General features: G+C 46.1%; 1 protein-coding gene across 1 annotated transcript; it reads left to right on the top strand.

The window, feature by feature from the left end:
• Positions 1-572: 572 nt before the first annotated feature.
• On the top strand, positions 573-14,667 carry XRCC6 (X-ray repair cross complementing 6; the record flags this gene model as incomplete). Its single annotated transcript, XM_084266692.1, has 12 exons — positions 573-660; positions 777-886; positions 2,179-2,317; positions 4,512-4,766; positions 5,833-6,016; positions 7,376-7,562; positions 8,341-8,509; positions 9,482-9,643; positions 10,945-11,074; positions 11,755-11,855; positions 12,776-12,889; positions 13,673-14,667. 12 exons carry the CDS (start codon positions 573-575, stop codon positions 13,867-13,869), a joined length of 1,836 nt encoding a protein of 611 aa, XP_084122818.1. The 3' UTR covers positions 13,870-14,667.
• Between the last annotated feature and the right edge of the window lie 198 nt (positions 14,668-14,865).

The following is a 14,865-nucleotide window of genomic DNA, read 5'->3' as shown; positions in this document are numbered from 1 at the left end:
AGCCGGGAAGCGGAGGGGAAAGGGGAAGAACGGCCCCGGTGCCTGCTGCGCCGCCGCTCGCGGGTGCGGTAGCGCCAGCGGAGAGGTGACAGACGGAACGGAAGGGGCGACGCGGCTCCTGCGCATGCGCCACCGCCGGCAGCCGGCCGGGCTGCCCCGTCACTGCGCCGTTATGCAGAGCGAGGGGGTTCGCCGCGGGGGCGGTGCTAGAGGCGGTGGGCGGGGATGGGGGAGCCCCCCTGTCATTGGCTGAGGCCTGGCGCCTCTTCCGGCTTGGGAGCCGGAGCCACGCGCAGGGCGGATAAAGCTCCCGCCTTCATCTCTCTCCCCCACAACCAATCCACGCGGAGGGGAGGCGGGGTTGGGCAGAGTGCGGCGCCCTTCCTCTGCCGCCATTGGTCAGAGTGCCTAGGGAAGGCGGGTCCTCCGATGAATGGCAGGCTGGGGCGCGCCGCGCGTGGCCGCGGAAGCTGTCCGGGCGTGGGGCGCAGGTCGGGGGGTGCCGGGTGTGGGTTGCGCGGCTGCTGCGGGCTCGGACCGTCCTTCTCCCACCCCCGCCCGGCTCGGGAGTCATGTCGGAGTGGGTGTCCTACTATCGGAGCGAGGGGCCGGAGGAGGATGAGGAGGGCGAGCAGCAGGAGGAGGGGCCCGACGCGGGCGGTAAGGGTCCCGTCCCTCCGGGTCCGCTCATGGCGGGCAGCCCCAGGCCCGCTGCCCGCGGTTGGTCAGCGGGCGGAGGGGCCGCTGCTGAAACCGTTTCTCCGCCCTTTCCGTAGCCAGCTACAGCTTCTCAGGCCGGGACAGCCTCATTTTCTTAGTCGATGCCTCCAAGGCAATGTTTGAGTGTGAGGGGGACGACGTGACTCCCTTCGACATGACCATCCAGGTGAGGCTGCGCTGGGAACCTTGGGGTGCTGCCCAGTCCCCCCAGGGATCGCCTTCTGCACCTCCATACGGTCACAGAACGGTCTGGGTTAGAAGGGACCCCAAGGATCACAGAGTTCCAACCCCCCCCTGCCACAGGCAGGGACACCAACCTCCAGGCCTGGATCTGCACAAGGTTGCCCAGGGCCCCATCCAACCCGGCCTTGAACACCCCCAGGGATGAGGCATCCAGCACCACTCTGGGCAGCCTGTTCCAGCCCCTCACCACTCTCTCTGCAGAGAGCTTCCCGCTAATATTTAATCTAAATCCTCCCTCCTTTAGCTTTAGTTCATTCCCCCTTGACCTGCCATTATATACTCTTTGAAGAAGTTGATTCCCCTCCTGTTTGTATGCTCACTTCAGGTACTGGAAGGCTGCAAGGAGGTCCCGCTGCAGCCTTCTCTCCTCTAGGCTGAACAAGCCCAGCTCCCTCAGCCTGTCTTTGTAGGGCAGGTGCTCCAGCCCTCTAATCATCTTCATGGCCTCCTCTGAACCCTCTCCCAACAGTTCTACATCTTTCTTGCATTGGGGGCCCCAGATCTGGACACAGGACTCCCGATGGGGCCTCCTGAGGGCAGAGTAGAGAGGGACAATCACCTCCCTGTCCCTGCTGGCCACCCCTCTTCTGATGGAACCCAGGATACCGTTGGCCTTGAGAGCTGCAAGAGCACACTGCTGGCTCATGTTACGTTTCTCATCCACCATGACACCCAGGTCCTTCTCAGCAGGGCTACTCTCAAGGAACTCTTCTCCCAGCCTGTATATATGTTTGGGATGACATATATATACATAGAGCCATGGGTATGGCTACCAGGTTGTTGCTCTGCCTCAAGTGTTGGTCTGAAGTCACTGGGAAACTCAAGCTACTCAGATGGCTGAATGGCCATGGGCTTGGAAAGATCCATTGCCTGGTGGGCTGTGTCTGGAGTTTGGTGAAGCAGGTGCTTATAGAATGAGCGATTGACCTGCAGTCAGGGTTGGGGTATTTAAAAGGTGTTTATTTCATTGATCTTGCTAGGAGAAAGGGAGTGGTAATGACAGGTACATAAAGCTGTGTACTGAAAAAAAATTCTCAAAACCCAAGGTCACAAATTCTTTCTCCTGGTGAAATTTAGCTTAAGGCATTTGTTATGATTCTTCTGTTTGCCAGAGTCTGCTCATACAAACTGCTGAAGACAAAGCTTCTGCACCTTTACTGCAACTGATTTTCTTGATATTTTGACCTATGTGCATTTATTTATTCCCCCCCCCAGTGCATCCGGAATGTGTACACCAGCAAAATCATCAGTAGTGACAGGGATCTGCTCAGTGTTGTGTTCTATGGCACAGAAAAGAACAAGAACTCAGCAGATTTCAAGCACATCTACGTTCTTCAGGAGCTGGACAATCCAGGTGACGGCAGGAAAGTGGTATGATGGTTATGTGGGTGGATGGAGGAAGGAAATCTGTGTAGTAGTATTGATGGTAGCTGGTCTCTCTGAAAACAGTTTTTGTTACTGGGATGTGTGGGGAGGGGAATAGGTTTAGAAATTTTTTGAAAGCTCAGAAACTTTGTGGGAGTTTAGCTTTTTGTGTTATAGTTGCTTCAGATCTCTTTTCTGTGTCTTCTGTTTCAATGTGGTAGTTCAGTTACAGAATCATAGAATGTGTAAGGTTGGAAGGGACATTTGGAGGTCATCTAGTCCAACCCCCTTACAGTAAGCAGGGACCTCTCTACTAGATCAGGTGACTCAGAGCCCCATCAAGCCTGACCTTGAATATCTTCAGGGATGAGACCTCCACTATGTCACTGGGCAACCTGTTCCACTGATCTAACACCCTCACATTGAAGATTTTTTTTCTAATATACAACCTAAATCTCCCCTTTTCTAGTTTAAAACCGTTACCCCTTGTCCTATTGTGAACAGTTCTTCCCCAGCTTTCCTATAGGCACCTTTCAAGTACTGGAAGGCTGCTATAAGGTCCCCCTGGAGCCTTCTCTTCTCCATTTACTGACTGCTAAATCTAAGAGTATCTCAACAGAACTCTTGAAAGCCCACAGTGTGTCTGCCACACTTCAGAGAAGTCTGTGTACGTGCTAGGGCACTGCAGATTCCAGCTAATGAAGGGTATCATGGAATGACTGAGGCTGGATGGGGTTTCTGGAGGTCACATTGCCCAGCCCTCTGCGTGGGGTCAGCTAGAACGGGTTGTCCAAGTACGTTAACCTGTTGTGGGTGTTCCATCTCTTATTTTCATAATAAATTTTGCAGTTCTTGGATTTAGCTCTTCCATTCTTAGAATTCCTTAGAATTACCTGGCATCTGCTTGATAATGAGTGCCAGTTGCTGAGTTAGAAAAGGTGGAAAAGGTAGGAGGAGTGCAAAGAACACATGCTAGTGGTGACAGATTCTCTGACAGTGGAGAGTCTTGGGGTAGGGGGGGATTTTGTCTGCTGGCTTTTAATAGCAGCCTGTAGTCTCTGAGAAGATTTTACTTCACGTTCTTAAATAGTAGGTGCAGGTTGGTGCTCTTGCTGTAGTGTTTTAATACCGCATGGGATTCTCCTGTAAGAACTGTGCCTTGTCCTAGTTCCAGAATTAATTATAACAGGGACCTGACAAGGCTGCCCCAGGTTCTTCTCCCTTTTCAGGCAGCAAGTACCTTAGGCTCCTTGCTCATCCCTTTTCCTCCTCCTTCCCTGTTTGTCCTTTTCCTTGTATTAAAGGCAGTAACTTCACCATGCTGATCGAGAGGGTGTGGGTAACAGATGGGTGGTGTGAAAAAGGAAAATAGACATTGCTGCCCCTGGAGAGCAGCGTGCTCTGGAGAAGGAAGGGGTGCTATAGTTAGTTGTTATGTAATATGTAAATATGAAGACTTAGCTAAATGGCAGCTGAGGAGATGAAAATAAAATTGTGGATAGCAGCAGGGGAGAGACATTTTCAGGTGACATGTTCATAAGTGCTGTAGAATTTGAGTGAAGGACAAAGGAGGAGCCTCTGCAGAACACAGTAGTGGAACAATGAAAGCTTGTCTCTCTTTGTAGAGTTAGGGAGGAAGGCAGAGAATCTGCTGGTAAGTGAGGAAAGGAGTTCTAGTTGGGCTGGTGTAATTCATAGAGCTTCACGAAGGCCGTGGATACGCACCCTGAATGCTGCTGTGCTCCACATGGTCATCTATGAGCTGAACCCAAATCATGTGGGGCAAGGGAGCAGGAAGAATTCTTCACCATCCCAACTGCCATGGAGATGTAGGACATATTTCACCTTCTCTCCTTTCTCTGCTGCTTTTCCTGCTGAGAACTTGTCCTTTTGGCGCAGAGAGATTGCCATATGTTGATCTCCCTGTTTCCCTCCCCCAGCAGGAAGGTGTTGGGGCACCCTGTGTCCTTTCTGACCTAGAAAGTACTTTCAGGTGCAATATTGCAAACGTTGGGCTATGCTGAGCAGTTTTCTCAGCCAGGTGTTGGAAGGGCACTGCTGCAGAGGTGCTAGGGGACACTACTCACACATCAGCTGCAGGGGACCCTCTGTGCATACCTAGAAGAGTTTGCGGTCCTTCTGTCCGTGTTTCTAAGTCATGCTGATACTGTCACCACCCCTAGGTGCAAAGCGTGTTCTGGAACTGGACAAATACAGGGGAGATGAAGGACGAGTACTTTTCTCCAAGACTTTTGGCCACAACACTGACTATTCCCTGGGTGAAGCACTCTGGGCCTGCTCTAACCTCTTCAGCGATGTCCGAGTCAAACTGAGCCACAAAAGGATCATGCTCTTCACCAATGAGGATGACCCTCATGCCAGTGACAGTGCTAAAGCCAAGCTGGCCAGGACCAGAGCTGGTGATCTGAGAGACACAGGTCAGTATCTTCTCTAATTTCAGGCAGAGTGAAAGTGCTGTATCCTTTGCAGCAGACGTTAACCGCCTTGCAAGTTTGTGATGGGAAAGGAATATAAAGTCATCAGAACTGGGGAATCTTTCTGAAGCTCTAACTTAGGAATTTGATATCTAAATTAGAAAATCTGGTATCCAGCAGCTAACACTTGTTTTCTAAGATCTGTTCTTCCACTCCAATAACATAAATCAGGACTTGAGAGGGCCGTGGAAAACAAACTCTACTTTATTTAATTGTCCCACCGTGTTCCAGGAAGGGAATCATAACAATGAGTTAACACAAAGAAAAGTTACTTTCATGGCTGCATTTTGAGTTGGCTGAACAGCAGTGACCTGTCCTCAGAGACTGGAGAGCAAGTGTTTCATTAGTTCAGCTATGCAGCCAAGACCATAGAATCACGGAATCTTTAAGGTTGGGAAACACCACTAAGATTATCAAATCCAACTCTCTGATCCCACCAATGCCAACTAAACCATGTCCTGGAGTGCTGTGTCTACATGGTTTTTTGAACACCTCCAGGCATGGTGACTCCACCACCTTTCTGGGCAGCCTGTTCTAATGCCTGATCACTCTTTCAGTGAAGAATTTTTTTCTTAATATCCAATCTAAACAAGTGTTTTGGAGATAGCAAGCGTTTTTGGAGTTCAGCAGATGTGCTGGATCTAGGAGCTGTGAGGTTTGCTTAATCCACTAGCCTTATAACTGGAAGAGGGGAATTTGTGAACTCATTGCTTCCCCTATAGCTGAGATTATGTTTTACAGGAGCTTGTCAGAGCTGATTTGTACACAGTGTTGTCCAGGTTCTTAATTTGAAAGGAAACATTTTCTGTGCTGCATTGTTTTGACAGAAGTTGAAGAATGTCTTTTGCTTCTTTCCCTAGACGCTTTCACTCCTGGCATAGATGACAATTTTGAGCTTATTCTTGCTTAAAGTCTTTGCTTAGAGAAATCTTAGAGTGCTGAGAAACATGCTGATGTAAGAAGAAAGCAGTTTCTGTGATCCTCCTCCTGTCTCTTATTTTATTTCTAGGTATCATCCTGGATTTGATGCACTTGAAGAAGCCTGGAGGGTTCGATGTCTCTTTGTTCTACAGGGATATCATAAACGTAGCGGAGGATGAGGACCTTGGGATCCATCCTCAGGAGTCAGAGAAACTGGAACATCTCATGAAGAAAGTACGAGCGAAGGAGACAAAGAAACGGACTTTAGTCAGGTTTGTGCCTGGTTGTGATTTCGTTCAGCAACCTGAGGTTGGTTTTAGGTTGCATCTCACCTCCCTCTTCTGAAATGATTGGTCTATAAAGGCATCAATCTTAATTCCTTAGTCCAAGAATGGTGTTTCTTCTGTAGCTTACAATGATACTTGTCCTTGGTGGATGAGAAGAGTGGAGAGTGAAGCTAGGCATCCTTTTTTCCTCTGTCTGACATCTCTGTCAAGCTTGGCCAGAAATGAACATCTAGAAAAATTACATCATTGCCAAGTAAAATACATATATAAAAAAGATTGAAACAAGACTTTTCTTACTAGTGTCACCTTCAGAAAAGACTAATCTCCATGTGACTGGTTGGTATTCTGGCCTAATATTAAAGAATTCTGTGTGGCCAGTCTGTCTACGTGCTTGGTATGCATCCACATAGCCTTGATGTTTCTGATCTCCTACTGAAAGATTAGAGATACTTACAGAGAGATTAAAAGGATCTTGACAAAGCAGATAGAAAGTATTTTGGGAACCAAGTACTCTGTAACACTTGGTTTTATAATGAGTGAAGTCATAGCAGAATCATGTGGAAGCACAGTAAGGGAATGAACATTGCAGCCTTGTGAGGGGTTTTTATATATAATAAATATATATATATTTTAAAGATGTATAATAAAAGTATCCACACTTGAGCTGTTGTCACTGATGTTCTTGCTCACGCTTGCAGCTTTATTATCCTCTTCTGGGAATGTTTTCTAACACTTGAGGAGCAAGAATCCTGTACCAGTGATATGTTTTAAGGGAGAGAAAGTAACATTCCCAGCAGTTCACTGTTCTGCTCTCAGAACCTGAAGATCACCTCTGGTTTTAAACCTTTGCTTCTGTTTGGGGTTTTTTGGTTTGTTGGTTTGGTTTTGCTCTTGTAAGTTTGATCTATTTATTTTTCAATCCTGATATTGTTTGTCTTGATGGGGCTCTTTTGGGGGAATTTTGCCTTCTGTGCAACAGCTGTGTGAATTCAGAGGTCACATTGCATTAGGTACACGCGGAGTACCCAAAAGTGAACTTGGCCTGTGCTGTGCCTGAGCAGAGCTGCCCTTCACATTGAGGACAGGGGGAAGAAATATGGTAAATTATTTGTGCTAAAATCATTTTTGTGGCCAGAAGTGACAGCATGGCAAGAATGTTTTATACAAGTGAGGTTATCACTCAAGTAATAGTGTATTTCCAGAAGTAAGATGTATTTTGGGAGGGTAGAATAGAGGAGGTCAGAGAAAATAAGTTACCTGGGGAGATGACGTACTTTCTTTTGCAAAAGTGATCTTTTGGAAGTCTCAAGTCTGTATCTGTTTGTTTGGGTTTTTTTTCCACAGGTTAAATCTGTATCTGAACAAAGATCTGTCACTTTCTGTTGGTGTTTACAGCCTTGCTCATAAAGCTTACAAGCCATATCCAGTGAAGCTTTATCGGGAAACTAATGAACCAGTTAAAACAAAAACAAGGATGTTTAATGGAAAAACAGGCAGCTTGCTCCTGCCTAGTGATACAAAAAGGGCTCAGGTAACGTACTGAGTGTGTGCCAGCTTTACCCTGTGTGATGTGGGAGATACTGATCCCCTTGCTGCTTTTGTCTGTATGTCACTTCAGAAATCAGATGCAGAAATACTTACATCTGTATGCTGTCACTAGGTACACTGTCATAAGCGTGCCATGTGTGCCCTTCTATGCCAAAGGCTCTTTAAGTTGTTGTCCTAAGATTGAGTTTACACTGGATGTTAGTTCTTGAAGTGAAGTACAAAAGATGAACAGGAAGTTGAGCGTTAGGCCCTAATGGCGAACTTCAGCAGCTGCACTGTGGGAAGGTTTTGTTGTTGTGGTGTGTGAGTGATGCCTCAGAAGCACCGATGCCTCAGAAGCACCGCTTCTCAGCCACTGTTTGTGCCAGGAGTCGGTACCTGACACCCGTCTGCAGAAGCAAGTTCAGAATCAGACAGGACCTCTAAAAATGTCTGGTCCAGCCCAAAGCAAGATTCATAAAACCAGATCAGGGGACTCCGGGTTTGTTTAGGACAGCTCTGAACTCCAGAGATGATGCCTGACAGCCCCTCTATGCCAGGGCGATTGTCCTAAAGTACATTTTTCTAACATCCAGGTGGAATTTCCCTTGGCATAATAGTCACAGATGGTGACCTCCTGTGGCAGTGTGATGAGAAGTGATGACTATTTCCTCTGCTTTGCCCTTTTCAGTAGTGGAAGACAATGATTGCACGATCTTCCTCTGCACCCCTCCTGCATGTATGTGCTGCCAGCATAAGTAAATCATTCTTTCTTGGTTTAGACATATGGGAACCGCCAGATTGTGCTGGAGAAAGAGGAAACAGAAGAATTAAAACGGTTTGATTCTCTGGGCTTGTTTCTGATTGGTTTCAAACCACTGTCGATGCTAAAGCAGCACCACCATATCAGGCCCTCCCAGTTCATCTATCCTGAGGAGTCCATCATAAGTGGTAAGTAAAAATGGCAAGAGATTCACTGTCTTGCTTTAGGGTAAGCGGTTGAGTTCAAGTAGGGCTCATTGACTGTAAAATCTTCATTTTATTTCAAAACTCACTAATGTTAAAAAGCATAGAATGAACTGTTACTGCCCCTCTCAGCTGCAGTTAATTCTTCAGTAGCAGAAGAGATTCACATTTCATCTGTTGCAACAAGCAGCTAACAAAACTAGGCAGATGTGGTCCCAAAATACTTAATTTGTCATAAATGGAAGTGACAGATCGTAATACAGGACAAGAGGGGGTGGTTGAAAAGCAAAGCCCGTGGACATACTTGCTGGATTTAAATTTAAGTCCATTTCAGCTAGAAGGGGAAATGTAGTACTCAGGAAGTATGGTTGAATTAACAACACTTCACTGGCTTGTGAGTAAAGAGCTCCTCAGTCTACCAATGGATAAAGAGGGCTGGGTTGTGACCAGATGCTTTGCACTGCCTGAATAAAGAACCTTTACACTAGCTTTTCCAGCTTAGCAGTTTCCTGAATCAAACATGTTACTTGTATGTCAGTCTTTTCCTGACCACTATATCTGGTAAAACATGAAGCAAAGGTGTGCCTTGTGAGGAATACTGCAGTCTGAATTCTTAGTGTGTAGTGACTGCAAAAGGTTCTATGATGTGCTGCTACTATGATGTCCTACCAGACCAGAGAGAGACTTTGTAGATAACCTGTTTCAAATTTTCAACCATATTTCATTGCTCAGATGCTAGTGATTCTGGTTCTTTCACCAGAACAGTCACCATTCTATTCAGGACATTAATATTGTCATTTTCAAGGGCTCCCCTTTCCAAAAGTTCTCTTTACCTCTGGAATATTGCAAACATCTCAAAGAAGTCACAGGTGTTGAAACTAATATCTAGGGTTGCATTCCTGAATAAAGGAGCAAAGCTGTCAATCTGATCTGACTGATAGAGTCTTTAATTTCCAGGGAGTACAACTCTATTTAATGCCTTGTTGATGAAGTGCTTGGAGAAGGAGGTGATGGCACTGTGCCGATACACCCCCCGCCGGAACGTTCCCCCTCGCTTTGTGGCCCTGGTTCCCCAGGAGGAAGAAGTGGATGAGCAGAAAGTGCAGATAGCCCCTCCAGGTATGGGAAGAGATGCTGCCTTTCCCCACCCAACTGGTGTATTCAGCATAACGTCCTCCCATATGACATGAAAATATTCTTAGTCCTGCTTAATTTTTATTCTTTCCAAACAAGCCTTTTTCAAGCTTATGTACAGTGAGACATGGGGAGGGTGGACAAGTTGATCTCCTCCATGAAAAGCAAGGCACTAGTTTCCAGCTCTTGGCTATGCATTTAGTTCACATCTTTTTGAAAGAGCTTAGTGATGTTCACAGATCACAGAGTCCTTAAGGTTGGAAAAGACTTCTGAGGTCATCAAGTCCAACCATCGACCCAACACCACCATGTCCCGAAGCGCCACATTTACAAAGAGTTACCACTTAGGGGAAAATGCAGTGGTATTCCCAGGCAGGACGTTGATTCTATGTACCAGCTGGTTCCAGGTACCAGTATAGTTTGGGGACAGATCTGTTGGAGAGCGGTACAGGGGAAAGGGACCTGGGGGTCCTGGTGGACAGCCTGATCACCATGAGCCAGCAGTGTGCCCTCGTGGCTAAGGTGGACAGTGGCATCCTGGGGTGTATTAGAAGGGGGGGTGTTAGTAGGTCAAGAGAGGACCTTCTCCCCCTAGTGAGACCACACCAGGAATATTGTTCAGGGCCCTTCAGTTCAAGGACAGGGAACTACTTGAACTACTTGAAAAAGTCCAGTGCAGGGCCACCAAGATGATTAAGAGAGTGGAACACCTTCCTTATGAGGACAGGCTGAGGGATCTGGGTCTCTTTAGCCTGGAGGAGAGGAAACTGAAGGGTGACCTTATTAATGTCTATAAATATGTAAATGATGGGTGTCAGGAGGACAGACCCAGGCTCTTCTCAGTGATGTCCAATGATAGGACAAAGGGCAGTAGGTGCAAGCTGGAGCATAGGAGGTTCCATGTGAACATAAGAAAACACATTTTCACTGTGAGGGTGACAGAGCACTGGAACAGGCTGCCCAGAGAGGCTGTGGAGTCTACCTCTCTGGAGACATTCAAAACCTGCCTGGACATCTTCTTGTGTGACCTAATCTAGGTGATCCTGCTCTGGCAGGGGAGTTGGACCAGATGATCTTCTGAGATCCCTTCCAACCTCTAACATTCTGTGATACTGTGATTCTATGCATTGAGATTGGGAGTCAGCGTTGCAGGTACTAGGAGGTATCATGGATTGCTACCTAGTTTGAGGAGCTGTAAGACCTAGTGAGGAAGCACGTGGGTCTTTTCCATCAATTACTGTTTTGAGGTTGTGGTTCTGCATGACTTTGCTCCCTCTCCTGTGTAGGTTTCCACGTCATTTTCCTCCCATACGCGGATGACAAACGGAATGTTGACTTTACAGAGAAGGTGCCGGCTGACCCAGAGCAGGTGGACAAAATGAAGGAAATCATTAAGAAACTCCGGTTCCGATACAGGTACCTGGGGATGAATAGCAGGGGTGGGGTGGCACAGGGAAGAAAGCACCACCCTTGCTTGCTCTGTCACACACGTCCTTAGGCTGTGGTGTCCATGAGACGAGACTGTGGTGTGTTTTGATTGACCTTGTTTCCCTTTGTGGTACCTTTGTCCAGACTTCATTCTCGATCGTTCTGAATCCCCAGGCGCCATGTGCTTTGTGCAGGATGTTCTGGAGCTTGTTACAGAACTGCTCTTGTTTTCTAGGCTGTTGTCATGTGTTGCAGATGCACCGTGTTTTATTGTGGCTCTGCCAATCTATCTCAGATCAGACCCAGATCATTTAAATTAGAGCACCTTAGAGAGAATGCTCAAGGCTTTTCCATTAGAGCTACAATAAATTTCAGGATAAGTTTCAGGAAGTGCTTTTAGGGGAGATTTTTTTTCCCCAGATATGTGGAAAGCAGCACAGCGTGTTAAAGTCGAATGCCACTGTCTCCATTTGTCTCACACAGCTTTCTAATGCAGTTGGTACACGACAGGATAGTGATGCAGGAGGTAAACTGGAAAGAGGAAAAGAAGCTGGGTTGTTGTGTGGGAAAGAAGGAAGTCTTACTTTGAAATAAATGGGTGGTAGATCTTATGTATCTTGTCTGTCTTCTTGGCAGCATGCACTGACATTTTGGGGGATTCTTGACAGGACTGACAGCTTTGAGAACCCAGTTTTGCAGCAGCACTTCAGGAATCTGGAGGCTTTGGCGCTGGATTTGTTGGAACCAGAACAAGCTGAGGATCTTACAAGTGAGAATAATTGATGGATGCAAAGGAAGGTGGGGTAAAGGGCTCTTAACTTAGAACAAAGGTAGAGTGGTGTTACTGGAAACCCAAATGTCTTTGAAAAATACTTCAGTTGCATGTAGTTCCAAGATGTAGAATTCTGGATGTGTCCGTTCTGGAATATTGAAATCTTCCTTTCTGATGCTGTCACTTTTAAGACAAAGGAAAAATTGCTCACTTTACCCTCCAAAATTAAAATTGAATCACCTTTTTTTCTATGGTGACAAATGTTTTCTCTGAAATTCCTCTCTTTGAGACTCTTAATTAATATTTCAGTCTGATAAATGGGCAGAATTATTTAAGAGAATTACTGAGCTAGGAGGCGATGATGCCACCTTATGGCTGTGAGAGTTTGTATCTTGTCAAAGGACAGAAACCTCCTGAAGCAGTTATTTCCTTTTCTAAAATGATGTTTTAATCTAGGAATAGTATTAGAGTAACAAATTGTCTTTTCTGAAGTGATGCCTAACAAACAATGTAGGTCCCTTGAGCTAGATACCGTACAAATATGCGACAGGAGCAAGCTGTTCACAATCTTAGATACTAACCTTTTGTATTTTAAATTTCTGAGACTAGACCTGGGCAACAGTGCAACCAGGTAGGGGATCTTCTATATCACTTCACTGTATCAGTTTTCTCCTGCATATATATTTCTCGTTCAGGGACACACACGAGCCCCTTACATATGTATTACACAAACTCTTGGTATTACCAAGTTGTGAGTTTCTCCTCTGTGAATATCATAACAGGCCTTTGTGTTTTGCATGTCTGCAAGACTCACATGCTGGCCATTGTAGAAGCACAATTGTATCTGATGATTGCCTTGGTTAGACTTTCCTCTGATGACTCTGGTTTTAAGAGGGCAAATCTTTCTCTTTTGCCAGTGCCAAAGGCTGAAGAGATGAACCGCAGGCTGGGCAACCTGGTGGAGGAATTTAAGCAGCTGGTTTATCCCCCTGACTACAATCCTGATGGGAAGGGTGTAAAGCGAAAACAAGGTACCTAATGGTGGTGCAGACACACAACGTGATGTCTGTCTGTATTCTATTTGGAAGCTTCTCTGTTTTCAGTTTGTCTTGTAGTTTAAAGAAGCAGCTTGTGCAACACTCTTGTATCTCCATAACAAAGTGGTGATTCTTAGGGAGCAGAGGATATTGTGGTGTCCAGTTGGAGAACTGCTGGAGTGAGAAATTGCATAGTGAAGAATAGGAAGCAGTGTGGGTAAATGATTGCAAAATATATATATATATATTTTTAAAATAACTTTGGGTTTTCTATGACAGAGTAGTAAAATCATTCATGCTTTCAGTTTGTGTTGGTGAGGAAGCAAACTTTTATGCATGGGCTGTTCAGCAAGTCCAAGATGGGCATCTTTAGAGCTGAATGTCTCAAGTAACACTGAAGTACACATGTAGTTTGGCAGTCTATAAAACTGTAAAGTGGGAGTGGCACGTAGCTGAGCTCCCTGTGGAATCGCTGCATTCCGCTGTCTCAGTGAGCATTCCTTACAGTTTCATTTGGGGGTTATCTTTCTGTCAGAACACAAGGTTTCTTACTTCAGTTTGAGATTGCTCCTCTAGAAATGTATGCACTGTATGACTTACATAGCAAGTGACACCTACTTCATAAAAAGAAAAGGAAACTAGGCCTGTGAGCGTGTAGGTAGCTGTTAAAGTACCACGTGCTACCAGCCACCAGCTATGGTATGTGTAAGAAACATTGATGTCTTTCTGTTGAGAAACTTCTTTTCCATCTTGGTGATGTAAGATCTGTCTCTCTAGCTGCTGATGCTCAGGCTGAGAAGAGGCCCAAGGTAGAAATCTCGAAAGACGAGCTGCGGAGTCACGTGCAGAGGGGCACCCTGGGCAAGCTGACTGTGCCTGTTCTGAAGGATGCCTGCAGGCTCTGCGGCCTCAGGGGTGGGGGGAAGAAGCAGGAGCTCATGGACGCGCTAACCGAGTACTTCAGTGAGCACTAAGCAGGAGGTGGCCTCGTGGGCTTCTGTTTAAAGTTTTGGCCATTTTACGTGGCTACTGTGTCTGTTTAATCTGGCTGGGGAGGAGAAGCTGAGCAAATGCTGCTGAATGCAGCAGTGGATAAAAATTTTTTTACTCTTAGTTGTGAAACTTCTCTGCAAATTTGGATTCTGTTCCCAGTAGCTGAAGGCAGAATTAAATTCCCTGCTAACTCAGGTCACCCACTGTAAGTAAACACAGTTGTGCCTTCCTTGTTTCTTAATAAAAGTTATTTTGGACGACTTATTTTTCAACAGTGGATGTACCATCTTTGCATCATGAATGCAGCAAAACTCACTTCAGCATAAGAGAACACCACTCACATTAACAAATGGCACCCCGTGAGTTCTGTCTGTATGCTAACAGAGGGTACAGATGTGGTGTACAGCTCTCTGGCCTTCCAAAACAGCCAGTCACTTATGACTACTTGAAATCCAGTTGGGTTCCTTCTGTGTCATTGGTGTGACAGATTGTCATCAGCTCACAAAGCAGAAAATCATGGCTAGGATGCAGTGGACAATCCTTTGGGTGAAACGCCAGCATTTCACAAAGCTGCACAGCCAAGTCTTCCCTTTTTCAGTGGTAACAGCATAAGCTGGTTTAAAAAAAGGAAAATGAAAGAGGGAATGTTCCCTGGGAGGCTGCAAGTACTAATCCCAGGTAGATTACTGAGATGGCATAGAGCATTTCCACCTCTGTAGCAAGCGTGAGTCAGGCTCTTGCACAGGCTTCTGTACTCAAACCTGTGCTTTGAAATAGTAATTAAAAAGCAAATAGCAAGGAGAGTAGCCCTGCTTACTTCCAGTGGTTTTATTTTTTTAATCAGTTATGGAGGCTGCATCTGGGTCTGCCTGGGTTGTGGGTTTTAAACTTCCACTTGCCTTGCACTTGCACGGCTTAACCCAACAGCTCCTCATTGCCCTTGCTCCAGGAAACTGTACTAATGGTTAGCTACAGCC

The sequence above is a fragment of the Gallinula chloropus genome (genome assembly GCF_964237585.1).
Source record: "Gallinula chloropus genome assembly, chromosome: 1".
In the NCBI taxonomy this organism is placed as follows: domain Eukaryota; kingdom Metazoa; phylum Chordata; class Aves; order Gruiformes; family Rallidae; genus Gallinula; species Gallinula chloropus.
The sequence above is the reverse complement of the archived record's forward strand: the minus strand, read 5'-3'. Positions and strand labels throughout refer to the sequence as shown.